The sequence below is a fragment of the Quercus robur genome, chromosome 6 (assembly GCF_932294415.1).
Source record: "Quercus robur chromosome 6, dhQueRobu3.1, whole genome shotgun sequence".
Classification (NCBI taxonomy): Eukaryota; Viridiplantae; Streptophyta; class Magnoliopsida; order Fagales; family Fagaceae; genus Quercus; species Quercus robur.
Genome location: NC_065539.1, coordinates 46,572,199 through 46,590,635, shown reverse-complemented (window position 1 = coordinate 46,590,635; position 18,437 = coordinate 46,572,199). Strand labels below are relative to the sequence as shown.

General features: G+C 32.4%; 1 protein-coding gene across 2 annotated transcripts; it reads right to left on the bottom strand.

The window, feature by feature from the left end:
- Positions 1 to 9,123: 9,123 nt before the first annotated feature.
- On the bottom strand, positions 9,124 to 17,673 carry LOC126689072 (uncharacterized). Of its 2 annotated transcripts, none has more exons than XM_050384103.1 (2): positions 17,487 to 17,673; positions 9,124 to 9,808 (listed from the first exon to the last, which is right to left on the bottom strand). In XM_050384103.1, exons 1-2 carry the CDS (start codon positions 17,571 to 17,573, stop codon positions 9,515 to 9,517), a joined length of 381 nt encoding a protein of 126 aa, XP_050240060.1. In that variant the 5' UTR covers positions 17,574 to 17,673; the 3' UTR covers positions 9,124 to 9,514. The 2 variants fall into 2 exon arrangements, with proteins under 2 accessions (XP_050240060.1, XP_050240059.1); XM_050384102.1 differs by lacking the exon at positions 9,124 to 9,808 and adding an exon at positions 15,968 to 16,569 and having other exon boundaries at positions 17,487 to 17,668.
- Between the last annotated feature and the right edge of the window lie 764 nt (positions 17,674 to 18,437).

Sequence of the window (18,437 nt, the reverse complement as noted above, 5' to 3'; positions counted from 1 at the left end):
TCTTGTTGAGAACTTTTATTTTTTTAATCTATGAGGAAAAAAAATTCCAAAAATCAATTGAATCCAAATGGATATGCACATTTTATTGGGAAAGATAGGAAATTGTGGTTTGGAGTACTTAAAAAGGGCATTTCGGCAAAAGATTATTGGGGTTCCATGAGTAGCCCTATAAATATGTTTGAAATGCTTGCAAGTCCATAAGAGTACATGTAATGCACGAAAAAAAATAAAAATAAAACACAATATTTATCAAGTGACTGGCCTTTAATTTTTTTTTTTTTTTTTTTTTAAGGAAAAACAAGTGAAAATCTAAATGATAAAATTTTCAAAACTAAATGGTCATGCAACATTCTCGCCGTGATTAAGGACAAATAAGAAAGGAAATTAAGTAATTAGGGTGGAGGGACCGGACTGATATAGTTTGCGGTGCTCTAGAGAAAGAGGAGGAAGTATAAGAGAGCAACGGGAAAGTATAAATAAATAAATTAGGGTTTGAGGGTTGTGGGGTGTGTGCTTAATACTACTTGCTAAGCTCTATATCGAGCATATACTAGATATATCTGGACTTTATAAACAACTGCAAATAGCCTCATTTGTGACTAGATCTATTATTTTGGGGTATAAAATAATGTACATATAATTGGACATAAAATGGGAATGCAAAGCTTGGCCAGGGAGAAAAAAACTCTATAATACCACATAGCAAAACTTCAGTGTTCAAATTTCAAAAAATTTCAATGTTCATCAACAAAAAAGAGGCCAATGCACTTTCTCCCTAATTTAGCAAGCCCCAAAGTGATTTTTATTCACTTTGCAATACTCTCCAAGTGCCAATTTTCTCTCTCTTATCAATCTCTTCACATCTTCCATCTTCCTCATTTCTCTTATAGTTTTTCACTACAAGTAATTTGGTATATATTATGTTTCCTGTATTTTCTTTCTATTGTACATCACCATTATGATTGATGACAAAGGCCTGCATGTAGTTGTTGCTAATAAGCACTGTGCATTTATTTCAACAAAGAGGGACTAATGGATTGTTCCTTTTTTCATCAATGCATGCAACTATGATGAGTTTCTCTCCCTTTCTATTTTACTCTCCTCTTTGTTGTTAAATTAATATCTTTAAATGATAATGCTAAATACATTTATTGGCTTGGATTTTTGTTGCTGAATATAAAGAATAGAAGTTAATTGTTAATGCTAAATAAAGAATGTGTTTTTTCGTAATTGTAAAGAGTTTGTAAAATAAAGAATAGAAGTTAAATAATTATATAATTTAGTATTATATTATTCATCTTTTATTTGTATTTTTCTTGTAATATAATATAAAATAAAATTATATTTTACCTTTATTTAGTATTCTTCTTATTTTTGGGAGAAATGCTCAGAAAGAAATAAAGGAAACATTCTCTCCCAGCCAATGCCATAGTGCCATTCCATTTTTTTTTTTTTTTTTTCTTACTAAGTTTCAAAATAACAAAAATCTCTTTTAAGTTCCAAGCAAACTCTAAAAATCCTCCTCAAGCCCACAACACAAGTCCGTAGATAATTCTGTTTGATGAAACTTCCAAAGTCCACACGCATAGATTGCGACTTCAAAAAATTTGTACAAAGAAAACATCAACCTTGTTAATTGGTGTATTTTTTTTAAGTTAAAATAAATAAATAAAGTAATTTACACTAACCTTCTTCCTTGAAATTTCACAAAATAACACTTTCCCTAAACAATTCAAAATGGCACTCCCACCTTGGAGGTTTATATATTAGTTGTTGTTGGATGAGGTTTTATAAATGTACTAAATAAGTCTGATGATTTTTCTCTTGCATCATTACTCTCCTAATAGAACATTAATTTCATTAAATGGGAGCGCTTGTTGTGAGAGAAGCTGAACTTATCTGTTGTATTTCTAAAATTTCAAGGTGAAACGTTTAGATGAGCCATATTTATGAAACTTCAAGGTGTAAACAAAAAAAAAGCAGATTGCAATTTGCAAGTTCCAAGTCCGTAAATCAATCTCTACACGGTACCACCCTTTTTAGAGAAATTCGAAGCTTCTTTGTAAGGAAATACAAAGAAGATGGGCATGCGTGTCCAAATTGCATACTTCCACATATTGGGATTCTACTCGGGGTTTAATTAATCAACTTTATATTATATAAAGATATAGTAGAGAAAAATGATAGTAAATGAATCCAAGTGGGATTATTATACTGTATTAATTAAACGAGTAATTATTTTGAAGAAATTTTTTTAATTCAATCCTTCAAAGGAGCGTCCATTTGCCAACATCAGGTGCTCATTAGATTAAAGTGGAAACATTAAAAGATTATTAATAGACACAATATATTGAATGGGTCAAAAGTAGCCGGGACTGAGGTGTGGTGTCTCCTTCATGCCAATTAAAAACAAAACAAAAGTTTCCTTTATGCCTTTTACTTTCCAATTTTCTTTTTTTCTTTTTCTTTTTCCTTTTTTTGGAGCAAAATTTTCTATTCTGTTTAGTAATATTAAAGGATTTTTCTTTTTATTTTTATTTTTATTTTTATTTAGTTTGGTGACTAACGAAGAAAACAACACGTATTTGAATTTTTTAGAGTTTTAAGGACAACTCAATACATTTCAAAATGTATAGATGAGATTTTGTCTTAACGTCATCATTTAACCAAATATTGACTAACATAATTTTATTTTATTTAAATTATTAATTACATGAAAAAATTTAACTTACTTATTTCAAACATAATTTTAAAAAGTAAAAAAATAAAAAATAAATAAAAATGGGAACTTGCCTAAAAAATTTAAAGAAACATACCAATTTTGTATTTCTTTTTCTTTTTAGAAAACACACTTCTAAGGAGCCAAAAGCCTTATAACTGAATTGACACATCTTCATACACAAAATACTTGGGGATTTAAAGGAAAAAGAGTTTGACTTGCGAAATTAGCAGCATAACAATGGTACATAGGTATATATGTGGCAATAATTTATCCATCTAACACACAAAAAAAAAAAAAAACCATAATTCATGTGGTTGTTGTGATCAAATTTTGATTATAGTAGTAGTAGGTTAATGGACATAATAGTAACCCGTTCTTTAAAGTCCTGAACTAAAGCTCAAGAGATGAAACAATAAACTAATTAGATGGTCGATTTTGAGGTTCCCCTCCATTTTTTAAGTAATTAATTTAGAATAGATCTAAAAGTCAACGATGCAGATTAGAGTTAGCACCAAATCAATCCCCAAAATACTGAAAATAGCATTGTCACTATCTAGAACCTGTTAACAACACATTCCACCCCTTTATAGGCGAGCTCTAATTTGAAGTCCACCATAGTCAAAATCCCTTATTTCAAAATGGTAACAAACTTCTAATTTTTGTTGTGTATGAGATGTGTGATTAATAGATAGCCTTAACCACAAAGTGATTGTAATACTCCCTTAAAAGTTAAAACCTTTAAATTATTAAAATAACCCCTACAATATTAGAACTAATTGAAATACTCCTAAATATGCTATAGACCAAATTGCCATTAAATCCTCCAAAATGCCCATTAAAACCTCCGCTATAACTAAAAATCCCTTAAAATCTCTAAAATAATAAAAATAAAAGTTTTTTCTTTTTTTTTTATAAACAATAAAAATAAAAGTTACCCCAAGAAACCTGTAAAAATGCCTAATATAATAATTAGATGTTGAATAAAAAAATGTTAGAAGATGTGTAGTTGTTAAAAAAAGAATAAATAATAAACGAAAAAAAATATTTAAATGAGATAGAAAATGAGATAGAGAATCTGTTGGAAAGTGTATTTAAAAAAATTGATAAATAAAATGTAAAAGTTACTGTTCATTCTCCAAACAATACAAAAATTTGATGAATTTATCAAAAATGCACTTATACCACTTTTCATGTTTACCAACCACACCAACATAATTTTTGCATTTATTGTTGGAAATAACAAAATAGCTAAGAATTTGCCACTTTTAGAATGTCACTCTTTAAAGAAAAAAAGTGTGTTGCGAGGAAGAAAGTCAAGCTGCGTTGGCCTTGATAAGTTGTCAATTCATCAAGACATGCATACAGTTGGTATAAATTCAACACAAAGGTCAAAGGGACAGATTGAAAAGATGGCCAAAAAAAGTACAATCTAACTAGATTAGGTGGTATATGAAAGCTTCAAATCATTATGTACAAACAAGGTTCAGTCTGCCTTCCAGCCATAATGAACAGTTTAAGAAGCACCTAAGGGCAATTACGTCTGCTTGTGCATAAGATTCCGTCTATTTTACACTTAAAATCTATTTTTTCTATTTTATATCATCATTTTTACAAAATACTCACATCAATTTATCTATTTTACAAGATATTTCAATAAAATATTCACTCCTCTCAATTTTTTTATTATTTCCCTCAACTACCATTTTATATACGCGCGCCCTTTCCCTTTCTCTACCCATTTTATGATTTGTTGCTCTCTCTCTCTGTACCCATCTCCATCCATCTCTATACCCGTCAGCTCTCTGTACCCATCAACTCTCCCTCTCGGTCAGATCTCCCTAGCTCCAATCAGGTAAGACCCATCTCGGTCAAGCTCCGTTCAAGCAAAAGACCCACGAGCTCCGATTATTCCACAAGCACCGATCAAGACGAGCTCCAATCAAGCACCAGTCAAGACCCACGAGCTCCGATCAAGCACCAGTCAAGACCCACGAGCTTCGATCAAGCACCAATCAATACCCACGAGCTCCGATCTGTGTCTCTGTTGGTTTGTCCATGTGGGTTTGTTTGTGTGTGAGTGTATTTGTGTATCTCTATGTGGATGTGTTTGTGTGTGGGTGTGGGTGTGTTTGTTTGTGTGCATCTGAGGAAAAAGAAGATGAGGAGAGGAAAACAGAGTTCGTTGGTTGTGCACGGAGAAGAGAGAGAAAAAAAGGTGCGAACGGAAATTAATAAAATAACAAATACACATGGTATAGTAATCGTGCATATGTGCACGGTTACTGTAGCAACTGTGCATAAATGCACAATTATGCACAAGCTGGTGTGGGAGTTTTTTTGCTCAAATTCTGTAAAAGTAGTTAGTTCTTCCATTTTACACAATTATGCCCAAGCTTATGTAAAACGGTTTAAGAACAGTTCAACAAATCTATCAACATATAGGCAAAGTAAATAACAAATACATATAAGAGATGTATAATTTTTGGAATTGAAAATCGCAATCCACATACTTGCTGCTTCTTAAAAAAAAAAAGCACTCCATATCATGATGCCCACTGTTATAAATGACTTTTCATAGTGAAGATACAACAGTGCACTAGAATTAAATGCCATATTGGGCCTTTTGTATGCATATTAGTTATTCATAAACCACATGCTTATGACTCCAAAGCAGGATAAAACAATATTATAGGTTTTACTAAAAGGTGCAAATGATGCAACTGAGTTATTTATTAGAACCAGGCTTTGAATTTTGAAAGCAGTCATTTCTATCCACTAACACTGCCTAGTAATAACAAACACATTAACTCACTAACCTTTAATTCTTCTTAACAGAAAAGAAAGCATACAAATAGAATTATTGTTTCAAGAAGAGCATAAACCCAATGCTACCAATATTTGATCAAACAATATGAGACATTCTTGAGGGATTAATGAAACCAAAACAAATGATACAGCTAAGTATACTTCTAAAGTAAAGCAAACCAATTAACAATCAATTAAGCTATAAAATAGTAATTTGGAAATTTCATTGCAGAAGTGGGGAAATGATATATGAAAAATTAAATCATAGAAAAGAAAATTCTTCAATGAATTGGCACGTAGAAATTTAGCATTGGATTTTTGTTATAATTATTTTGCATTATATAAATAAAAACATGAAAAGTGAACATTTTAATAAATAAAAAAGAAAGAAAAACTAACCGAGTGATGCTGATATAGAGAGCGAATATGGGCAGGAGGCTTTTAGGTTCAAAATTCTGGGCCTAGGTGGGCTCAAAGAGTTTCGTTTTAAAGCCCAATTTCGTTGTCAAAAGACTCAAAACTCAAAAGTCGGTGAAAGCAAAAAGTTCCCTTCTTTTTTCTTTGAACCAAAAACAATAATGCTATAAATTAACACAACATTTTCCTTAACAAATTTCATTGTTGCTGAAGTCTTAATTTAAATGTGAGTGGTGAACCTCACTAGACATAATTGACATTTAAAATTAAGGGCTTACCACCTTTTTTTTTCCACTAATTTTACAATGAACCACTTCAACAAAGGTAAAATTTGTTGTAAAAAAAATTATATATAAACATTACTGAATGAAAAAGGTTGAGGGGTCAGATCATTAGTATCAACCCCAACTAATATGTTAGGAAGGGAGCTACCTCCTACAAATGCTTCCTCAATTGAGTTAAACCATAACCTAATCTTTAATCCTATTCAAAGTGCCAATAGTGCATGTCTTGAGTTCGAACCTTTAGAATCACATTGGTGGTCCCCAAGGTTTGATATCAAGACTTCATACAAGACCTTAAGCACTGGACCATGAATTTGAGCGGTGGAAAAAAAAAAAAAAAAAAAAAAAAATCTCTTTGGAAAGGGATGATTCATAAGCATCCCAAAAATAATAGTTGATGGTTACTCCTAAATGACAACCATATACAATCCGCCTCAAAATGAGCATTTTCAATTTCAATGATCGTAACAAGATAGAAGTGAGTTTCGATTAACTCGGCTATGAAAATTCATGTGATAAAGTTTGTTATCGTGATAAGAAAGATTTAAAATCTATCTACATAAGAGGGGGGGGGGGGGAAATTTAATGGATCTAACTCATTATTTCATGAAATATTAAAAACAACATATTGTCATATGATAAATAATAATATTATTTTGCATTGACAAAGTTGAGTGGTTCTTTTTGAACCCATTTGATTTCAAAATATTGAATAAGTAGACTATAGATTAACTTTTTACATTTTATATAATATGGTCTAATTTACTTATTAATAAAAATCTCACATATTGCATTGGAGTCATGCACATAACATATATGTTAAAAAAAAAAAAAAAAAAAAAAAAAAAAAAAAAAAAAGGAGTAGTATAGGTAAAAAAAAATGCAATAAAATTCAAACCCTTTTATGATACTTTTAATATTTCTTAGGAAATAAATATTAAAAAAAATACTTTAACTGTCTAAAGACTAATATTTATAAATTTAAAAATAAATAAACAAAATTTGTGCTACGCACAAAACAATAACTAGTATGTCTAAAAGTTTAAGTGTATTATTTATTGTTACTAAGTTCTTATTGAGCCACATCAACCTAGCATTTAGGTCTATTTGGTCCACCTCAGTCCATTCAATTCACTTTGGTTCTATTCGGTCCACTTTGATCATATTCGGTCCACTTGGTCCGATTCAGTCCATTCTATCCACTCTAGTCCTATTCAGCCCACTTTAGTCGTATTCAGTCCACATTGGTCTTACTTGGTCCAATTTGGTACTACTCATTCCACTTTGGTCTTATTCGGTCCTATTTGGCGACTTTAGTCTTATTTAGTCCACTTTGATCCTATTTGGTCTGATTTGGTCTTATTCGGTCCTATTCATTCCACTTTGGTCCTATTCTGTCCATTGTGTTTTATTCGGTCCACTTTGGTCGTATTGGGTTCATTCTGTCTAATTTGGTCTTATTCGTCGTATTCAATCCACTTCCATCCAATTCCGTCCAATTTGGTCATTCTCGGTCCTATTTGGTCCATTAGTGTTATTTGGTCCACATCGGTCCTATTTGGTCATCCTATCCTCTTTGGTCTTATTCGGTCATTCGATTCTATTCAGCCCACTTTGAGCTATTTGGTCCACTTCAGTCCATTTTTGTGCACTTACATAATGGGAAATGATATGTCTCAATTGAGAGTGCATATTCTAAATTCAAATTTATTAAAATATATATATAGATCTCAAACTCGTAATATCTAAAATTTTCAGCTTAACATTATTATTGTTTCACTCTTGTTGAGCCATATTAGTGTAGCATTTCGGTTATACTAAATTTAAGTAAAAGTCTTTCTAAATATGAAGACTGGATAAACAAATGTAATCTTTAGAGCAATTACTCATTTGTTTTGACATCATTACTTTAAAATGAATTACATGTGATTAATAATACCTTCAAGCAATATATATATATATATATAATTTTTATTTGACTATCTAGTGCAACTCATAGGACAGTGACTAGTATCTTAGGAAAGCCCATGCCCAAATTTTATGTTTAATACTCGTTTTCTCGAATACCATTTTTCTTTGTATAAAAAACTTTCCCTTTTATAGGGAGGAAAAAACCTTAACTATTACAACTTAAGTTATCATCATACATCTACTACTCACAACTCATCATGTGGACTAATTTTGACACAAATTATGTCGTTTTATGTCGGCTTAGCATTACTCCAAACAATTTGGTATGGGGATAAGTACTATAATTAATGCATAATAATAGTGGAGTAAAAGTAATCTTACTTCAATCCATAAGACATGTCACTATTAATGTGGAAATCCATAAACCAGAGATTTTGTGGAAATCTATCAATAAAATCCCCTATCATCGACCATGCCTAATCACATTTTTCTTGTGTTTCATCACCAAACAACATTTTTGGTACAGGATAAGTTTTGGTACACGATGTTGTTACCAAACCACATTAAACAACATCCTGTACCAAACCACATTACGTAAATTGCATAAGGGAAACTGTCTCCTTTGAAGGCTTTAAACAGTTAAGGGCATGTTTGGTTTCAAAAAGTGGTGTATCACTTTTCATTTCTTTTATTCTATATTCAAATCCTAAACTTAAAAAAAAAAAAATATATATATATATATATATGGTAGTGTTTGATAAGTTGTTTTAAATACATAATTTGAATTTAGAATACATCATACTCAGTCATTTTTTTTTTTTCTAAATAACTTTTCTCACTCACACACATCACATCGCTAAAAAAAAAAAGTAACCTTTTGTTTTCATTGTATTTACGAATATGCCACTATATGCTAGAAAATAAAAACACCAAAAAATTGTATTCATTTACTGTATTCAAATCCACTTTTTTTAAAAAAAAAAAAATCTGAAAAATGAATATTGGTTACAAAAACACAACCAAACTAGTTTTTTGATGGTGAGTCCCACAAAAATCTGAAAATAAATACTGAAAACACCACTTTTTTTTTCTTAACCAAACAGGCCTTTACTGCCTTATTCCCAAACTCTACATCATCATTCCATTTTTATACAGGAAATTTAGTCATTAACTGAAATAATGTAGATAACTTCAAGCAACACTAATTGACGAGTATCTATTAAGTACTCTTCAAATACGGTGATACAATGCTCTCTCTTCTCACATTCATGGTAAATCTCACATCATCATAAATGTGATAGGTTGACGGAATATCATGTCATCACACTTCGCAAGTATCTAATAATTTTCCGATCAAATTACATGTAGCCAGTAACTAGGCCTTGCTGGAAAATGCTGTAACTCCTCCATCAGGCCCATCCCCTCTCTTGCGGTAATCAGCTCCACGTTCATGTTCCTTGTACCTGTTCTTGACAGATTCTTGATTTTTGTCACCCAAAGTAGCCTCTTCCGTACCATCATATACTTTTTCAGCAACTTGACTAGCCACACCTTGCTGGGCCTCCCTCAGCTTCTCCTCTGCTATTTTTTTGAATTCTTCAGCAGTTGAAGGTGCCCTCTCTTTTATAAAATCACGGGGATCGTTGTTCTTGCTTGCTTGGGTATAACACTGAAAAAGCATTAATTAAACCAAAACACAATGAGCCTCCAGGAATGATAACTCAATATTATTAATATAAGAGCAACAACACTTTCTAACACCTTTAAGTTTGATTAATGATTTTCAGAGATCACATTATGAGAGCTTGAAATTTTCACCAACAAAAACTCTCTTTTTATGTTTTGGCATGCCTTTCTTCCTCTGCTTTTACTTTTTAGTGGGGACCTTATTTGACAAATCGCTATCCCACCCAGAATGGATTGAATCATGACACTGGCCTCAATAGATATTAGTGTTATAAATTGGCCAAGCACTTAACAGTTTAAGAACAGTTCAACAAATCTATCAACATACAGGCAAATTAAATAACAAATACATATAAGAGATGTATAATTTTTGGAATTGAAAATCGCAATCCACATACTTGCTGCTTCTTAAAAAAAAAAAAAAAAGCACTCCATATCATGATGCCCATTGTTATAAATGACTTTTCATAGTGAAGATACAACAGTGCACTAGAATTAAATGCCATAGTGGGCCTTTTGTATGCATATTAGTTATTCATAAACCACATGCTTATGAGTCCAAAGTAGGATAAAACAATATTATAGGTTTTACTAAAAGGTTCTGCTCAAAAAAAAAAAAAAAAAAGGTTTCACTAAAAGGTGCAAAGATGCAACTGAGTTATTTATTAGAACCAGGCTTTGAATTTTGAAAGCAGTCATTTCTATCCACTAACACTGCCTAGTAATAACAAACACATTAACTCACTAACCTTTTTTTTTTTTTTTTTGAGAAAGAACTCACTAACCTTTAATTCTTCTTAACAGAAAAGAAAGCATACAAATGGAATTATTGTTTCAAGAAGAGCACAGACCCAGTGCTACCAATATTTGATCAAACAATATGAGACATTCTTGAGGGATTAATGAAACCAAATCAAATGATACAGCTAAGTATACTTCTAAAGTAAAGCAAACCAATTTACAATCAATTAAGCTCTAAACTAGTAATTTGGAAATTTCATTGCAGAAGTGGGGAAATGATATACGAAAAATTAAATCATAGAAAAGAAAATTCTTCAATGAATTGGCACATAGAAATTTAGCATTGGATTTTTGTTATAATTATTTTGCATTATATAAATAAAAACATGAAAAGTGAACATTTTAATAAATAAAAAAGAAAGAAAAACTAACCGAGTGATGCTGATATGGAGAGCGAATATGGGCAGGAGGCTTTTAGGTTCAAAATTCTGGGCCTAGGTGGGCTCAAAGAGTTTCGTTTTAAAGCCCAATTTCGTTGTCAAAACTCAAAAAGTACGTGAAAGCAAAAAGTTCCCTTCTTTTTTCTTTGAACCAAAAACAATAATGCTATAAATTAACACAACATTTTCCTTAACAAATTTCATTGTTGCTGAAGTCTTAACTTAAATGTGAGTGGGGAACCTTGTTGATACCCATTTTCGCAACACATTTTCTACAAGTCCGATCAACCAAGCCCAACTTCCTTGTGGGCTCAATTCATGTATTATATTATATTTTATTATTTTTAGTATGGCCCAAGCCTATGCGACTTATTGGAGGAAATTGAAGAAGTGTGGTTTGGAGGGTATGGTTGGTTCCTTTCGGACCTTTTGCATAAACCCAACACATATGTGATACCAAGTGGGCAAGGGACACTAGTAGCACCTTAGGCTCATAGAGGAGGTCTTATATCCGAAATTTCCACCCCAAAACAATTTTTATGCTCTGGGTGATTGTGGCCCAACTTTTCTGCTATACCATTTTTTGCCTAAAACACATATTTGACCCTAAATGGCTAGCCTGATCTGCTGCAACAACCAAATGCAATCTCCAAGGACCTGCCATGTCTAGGAAACATCAGCCCATGAATTTAGGCTACTTTATTTCCCAAATCATGCAAAAAGCAAGGCATTCCTCTTACCCAATTAAATCAAATCTAACCACAACTTCTTTGATTCATACCTTAAGGTTCAAACCCTCTTCTATTGATGTGATGCCCTAATTTGATTGATTGTGTGATGTGTATGGGTGTGTGATGAGTCCCACATCGGGTATTTATTGGGTTGAACTGGGCTTTATCAACAACTGCAAGGAGCTTCAATTGTGACTAGTCCTTTTGAGGTACAGCGCAGATGTGGCTAGCGTTTTTCTATGGGTTGTTACATATGGTATCAGAACCGGCCCGGTAATCCCGTGTGGGCTCAAAGACACTACCCCACAAAGTGGACCCTAACGAGGACGTTAGGAATTTAAGTGGGGGAGATTGTGATGCCCCAATTTAATTGATTGTGTGATGTGTGTGGGTGTGTGATGAGTCCCACATGGGTATTTATTGGGTTGAACTGGGCTTTATTAACAACTGCAAGGAGCCTCAATTGTGACTAGTCCTTTTGAGGTATAGCGCAGATGTGGCTAACGCTTTTCCTTGGGTCGTTACAATTGATCAAAAATAGTCACTTAGAGCACCCCAAGTTCAATACAAAAGGCCCCAATTAGATTCAAAATGGACCAACCACATTTTACCCACATACCTGAAACTTCAAAGCAAAAGCCCATTCAGTCAGTCAACATTCTTACGATTCTAAACCTTAAGGATGGAAATATGGGTACAGGGGAACCTTCCATCTCTTCCTCACAACCTCTCTCAATTTGCTCTTCTAGGTGACTGTGGGTCGAAATTTTAGACCTGTTGAACTACATTTTCCCCATAAAGCTGAAACTTGAGAGCCAAAACCCACTGAGCCAGGAAACATTCTCACAATTCTGAACCTTAGGAGTGGAAATATGGGTACAAGGGAACGCTCCTTCTCTTTCTCACAACCTCTCTCAATTTCCTCTTCTCGGTGACTGTGGGTCGAAATTTCAAACCTGTTATGTTTTTATACTTTTTCTGCATTTTTGTTATTAGCATTTTGATTCTTTTTTGTCAAAGCACCATTAGCCTTTGTTTTCTATACATTGTCGATTTTGGACTTGATTCTCCATAAATAAACACTTCTAAAGAACCCAAAGGGAGATTTGGGCCGTTTTCACATTTTCGACCCTTATCGCAAAAACGTCCCCGACAAACCTCACTGGACATAACTGACATTTAAAATTAAGGGCTTATTACCTTTTTTTTCCACTAGTTTTACAATGAACCACTTCAACAATAGTAAAATTTGTTGTAAAAAAAATTATACATAAACATTACTGAATGAAAAAGGTTGAGGGGTCAGATCATTAGTATCAACCCCAACTAATATGTTAGGAAGGGAGCTACCTCCTACAAATGCTTCCTCAAGTGAGTTAAACCATAACCTAATCTTTAATCCTATTCAAAGTGCCAATAGTGCATGTCTTGAGTTAGAACCTTTAGAATCACATTGGTGGTCCCCAAGGTTTGATATCAAGACTTCATACAAGACCTTAAGAACTGGACCATGAATTTGAGTGGTGGAAACCAAAAAAAATCCATAATTGTACACACACACCCACACCAAAAAAAAAAAAAAAAAACTCTTTGGAAAGGGATGATTCATAAGCATCCCAAAAAATAATAGTTGATGGTTACTCCTAAACAACAACCATATACAATCCACCTCAAAATGAGTATTTTCAATTTCAATGATCGTAACAAGATAAAAGAGAGTTTCGACTAACTCGGCTATGAAAATTCATGTGATAAAGTTTGTTGTCGTGATAAGAAAGATTTAAAATCTATCTACATAAGAGGGGGGAAATTTTAATGGATCTAACTCATTATTTCATGAAATATTAAAAAAAAACATATTGTCATATGATAAATAATATTATTATTTTGCATTGACAAAGCTGAGTGGTTCTTTTTCAACCCATTTGGTTTCAAAATATTGAATAACTAGACTATAGATTAACTTTTTACATTTTATAATATGGTCTAATTTACTTATTAATAAAAATCTCACATATTGCATTGGAGTCATGCACATAACATATATGTTTAAAAAAAAGGGAGTAGTATAGGCAAAAACAATGCAATAAAATTCAAACCCTTTTATAATACTTTTAATATTTCTTAGGAAATACATATAAAAAAAAGAAAAATAAAAAAAGATACTTTAGCTGTCTAAAGACTAATATTTATAAATTATTAAAAAAAAAAATGTGTGCTATGCACGGGACAATAACTAGTATATCTAAAAGTTTAAGTGTAGCATTTATTGTTGCTAAGTTCTTATTGAGCCGCATCAACCTAGCATTTAGGTCTATTTGGTCCACATCGGTCCATTCAATTCACTTTGGTTCTATTCGGTCTTATTCGGTCCACATTGGTCTTACTTGGTCCACATTGGTCTGTCTTGGTCCAATTTAGTACTACTCATTCCACTTTGGTCTTATTCGGTCCATTTTATCCACTTTGGTCTTATTCAGTCCTATTTGGTGACTTTGGTCTTATTTTCTCTACTTTGATCCTATTTGGTCTGGTTTGGCCTTATTCGGTCCTACTCATTCCACTTTGGTCCTATTCAGTCCATTATGGTCTATTCGGTCTACTTCAGTCATATTAGGTCCATCATGTCTACTTTGGTCTTATTCGGTCATATTCAATCCACTTCAGTCCTATTTGGTCCATTTAGTGTTATTCGGTCCACATCGGTCCTATTCAGTCATCCTGTCCTCTTTGGTCTTATTCGGTCACTCAATTCTATTCGGCCCACTTTGACCAATTTGGTCAACTTCAGTTCATTTTTGTACACTTACATAATGGGAAATGATATGTCTGGATTGAGAGCATATATTCTAAATCCAAATTTATTAAAAAAAAAAATATATATATATATATATATATATATAACTCGTAATATCTAAAATTTTTAGCATAGCATTATTGTTGTTACACTCTTGTTGAGCCACGTTAGCGTAGCATTTCGGTTATACTAAATTTAAGTAAAAGTCTTTCTAAATATGAAGACTATGGATATACAAATGTAATTTTTAGGGCAATTACTCATTTGTTTTAACATCATTACTTTAAAATGAATTACATGAGATTAATAATACCTTCAAGCAATATAAATATATATATATATATATAATTTTTATTTAACTATCTAGTGCAACGCACTGGACAGTGACTAGTATTCTTAAGAAAGCCCATGCCCAAATTTTATTTTTATTACTATTTTTCTCGGATACAATACTCATAGTAACTCTTCCTAATTAATTTGTTTTTCTTTGTTTAAAAAACTTTCCCTTTTATAGGGAGGAAAAAACCTTAACTATTACAACTTAAGTTATCATCACACATCTACTACTCACAACTCATTATATGGACTAATTTTGACACAAATTATGTCATTTTATGTCGTCCTAGCATTACTCCAAACAATTTGGTATATGGATCAGTACTATAATTAATGCTTAATAATAGTGGAGTAAAAGTAATCTTACTTCAATCCATAAGCCATGTCACTATAATGTGGAAATCTATCACTATTAATGTGGAAATCCATAAGCCAGAGATTTTGTGGAAATCTATCAATAAAACCCCCTTATCATCGACCATGCCTAACCACATTTTTCTTGTGTTTCATCACCAAACAACATTTTTGGTACAGGATTTGTTTGGTACACGATGTTGTTACCAAACCACATTTTGTACCAAACCACATTACCCTTTGGCATAAACAACATCCTGTACCAAACCACATTACGTAAATTGCATAAGTGAAACTGTCTCCTTTGAAGGCTTTATACAGTTAGGGCCTGTTTGGTTTCAAAAAGTGGTGTATCACTTTTCATTTCTTTTATTCTATATTCAAATCCTAAACTTGAAAATAGAAAAAAAAACACTTATTTTCACAATTAGTAGCGTTTGGTAAGTTGTTTTGAATACATAAGTTGAATTTAGAATATATCATACTCAGGTTTGATCATTGTTTTTTTTTTTTTAAATAACTTTTCTCACTCACACGCATCATATCACTCATAAAAAAAGTAACCTGTTGTTTTCATAGTATATACGAATATGCCACTATATGCTAGAAAATAAAAATACTGAAAAATTGTATTCATTTACCGTATTCAAATCCACTTTTTTTGAAATCTAAAAAATGAATATTGATTACAAAAACACAACCAAACTAGTTTTTTGGGCGTGAGTCCCACAAAAAACTAAAAATGAATACTGAAAACACCACTTTTTTTTTTCTTAACCAAACTGGCCTTTACTGCCTTATTCCCAAACTCTACATCATCATTCCATTTTTATACAGGTAATTTAGTCATTAACTAAATAACGTAGATAACTTCAAGCAACACTGATTGACGAGTATCTATTAAGTACTCTTCAAGTACAGTGATGCAATGCTCTCTCTTCTCACATTCACGGTGGATCTCACATCATCATAAATGTGATAGGTTGACAAAATACCACATGACTTTGCAAGCATCTAATAATTTTCTAATCAGATTACATGTAGCCATTAGCTAGGCCTTGCTGGAAAATGCTCTAACTCCTCCATCAGGCCCATCCCCTCTCTTGCGGTAATCAGCTCCACGTTCATGTTCCTTGTACCTGTTCTTGACAGATTCTTGATTTTTGTCACCCAAAGTAGCCTCTTCCGTACCATCATATACTTTTTCAGCAACTTGACTAGCCACACCTTGCTGGGCCTCCCTCAGCTTCTCCTCTGCTATTTTTTTGAATTCTTCAGCAGTTGAAGGTGCCCTCTCTTTTATAAAATCACGGGGATCGTTGTTCTTGCTTGCTTGGGTATAACACTGAAAAAGCATTAATTAGACCAAAACACAATGAGCTTCCAGGAATGATAACTCAATATTATTAATATAAGAGACACAACACTTTCTAACACCTTTAAGTTTGATTAATGATTTTCAGAAATCGGATTATGAGAGCTTGAAATTTTCACCAACAAAAACTCTCTTTTTTGTTTTGGCATGCCTTTCTTCCTCTGCTTTTACTTTTTAGTGGGGACCTTATTTGACAAATCGCTATCCCACCCAGAATGGATTGAATCATGACACTAGCCTCAATAGATATTAGTGTTATAAATTGGCCAATCTCCCATTAGTGAACATGAGTCACATGACCGAGCCAGCCAAGCTGAAGTTCATATAAATGTTACATTGGCTGGTAGGTTTCAAAGGAAGAAGTAGCTAATGCAAGAACTAAAAAACTGTCTCTAAGATGACAAAGTAAAAACAAATCAACAAACACATACAAGGTCTAAGAGGTATTTTAAAATCCACAAAAGTAATCAATATATGATTTAATGTATATCCCAAGCAAGTTATACATACTGGTAATTAGAAGACATTTAACAACCATATAAGCCTTGTTAGTTGTTAACACCATTCAAAGATTGTTTATTGAGATCAACTGAAGTCATCTATCTACTTGATGATGATCTATCAGATTCTGGCAATCTTGACTAATAGACTTGGATGATCAATAATGGCAATTCATGGAAGTAGTGGACACAGATATATAGAACAAACATATAAAAAATACTAGACACTACCTCATCTTGAATTCAAATTCTACCCATCTTGTTTCTTACATTTTGCTCAAGCACAGAAGACATAGAAAATCAATAGCTAGTAAGCGTGAAAAAAAACCTTTCAAAAATTAAAAATTGACCAAAGATCAGCAAGAAGGAAGTGAAAATAGTACTTACCTTGATAGACTGGTAGACACATGCTCTCAAGGGCTTGACCAGGAATGGCCGTAACGAAGTGTTGAGGGGAAAGAGATGGCCACTCATGTTGGATACCAAGCGGTGTAGTACAGACTCAGAGAAAAGCAAAGTTGGTTCTACAATTACATTGATGAAGAGTGATCAAGAAAGTGAATATAATGCAAAGATGATGTAGTACACGTGTTTTCATGAGCTAGGATATGACTAGAAACGTGGTGTGGCGTGGATTTGCCATTTATCTCCTCTTTACCAAAAATAAATAAAATAAAAGAAAATAAAATGTTGCTATAAATATCTTTTTAGAAATGTTAAGTTTATAATATTTTCACAACAAATCATAGATGATAGGTTGTTATTAGCTATTATGAGTAAAAAAAAAGTAATTTAAGTTATAAATTTAAAATTAGAACTAGTAATAACTTACCACTTAGAATTTATTGTAAAAATATTGTGAAAATCCTATGGACATCATTTTTTTGTTCTTTTTCTTTTTTATATGGTTAGAAATGTGAGGATGCTTTTCCATTGGGCCCTCCAATGCTCACTTTTTTTTGGGCCTTTCGGAAACTCTAAGAGCTGCCCACTGCAATAAGCTACCCTAAAAAAGAATTACAGACTAGCTTTGTTGAGTGATGACACATTGGGAAAAACAAATATTGCAAACGCCTGTTTCAAGTATATCCACAAAGTTAAAACATCACCAATGTTGAAAGAGATGGCGTATGAAAATAGGATAAAGATTTTATATGGTTTTTGGTAGCCATATGTGAAAACAGTTTTGGTGATTTAAATAAAGAAATTGGTTTGTTTCGACATTAACCTTTTCTAAGAAAAAATTTCATTTTTCTATATTTATTAATAACCTTAAAATAAGTTAAAAAACTATTTCTTAACTTTCTTTATTTAGCTTAAATGAGATAGAGTTTTGTT

Coding starts and splice junctions, on each gene's coding strand:
- LOC126689072 (XM_050384103.1), bottom strand. CDS start 17,573: ATGAGTGGCCATCTCTTTCCCCTCAACACTTCGTTACGGCCATTCCTG. Junction 9,809..17,486: donor GTGTCTACCAGTCTATCAAG/GTAAGTACTATT, acceptor ATGCTTTTTCAG/TGTTATACCCAAGCAAGCAA.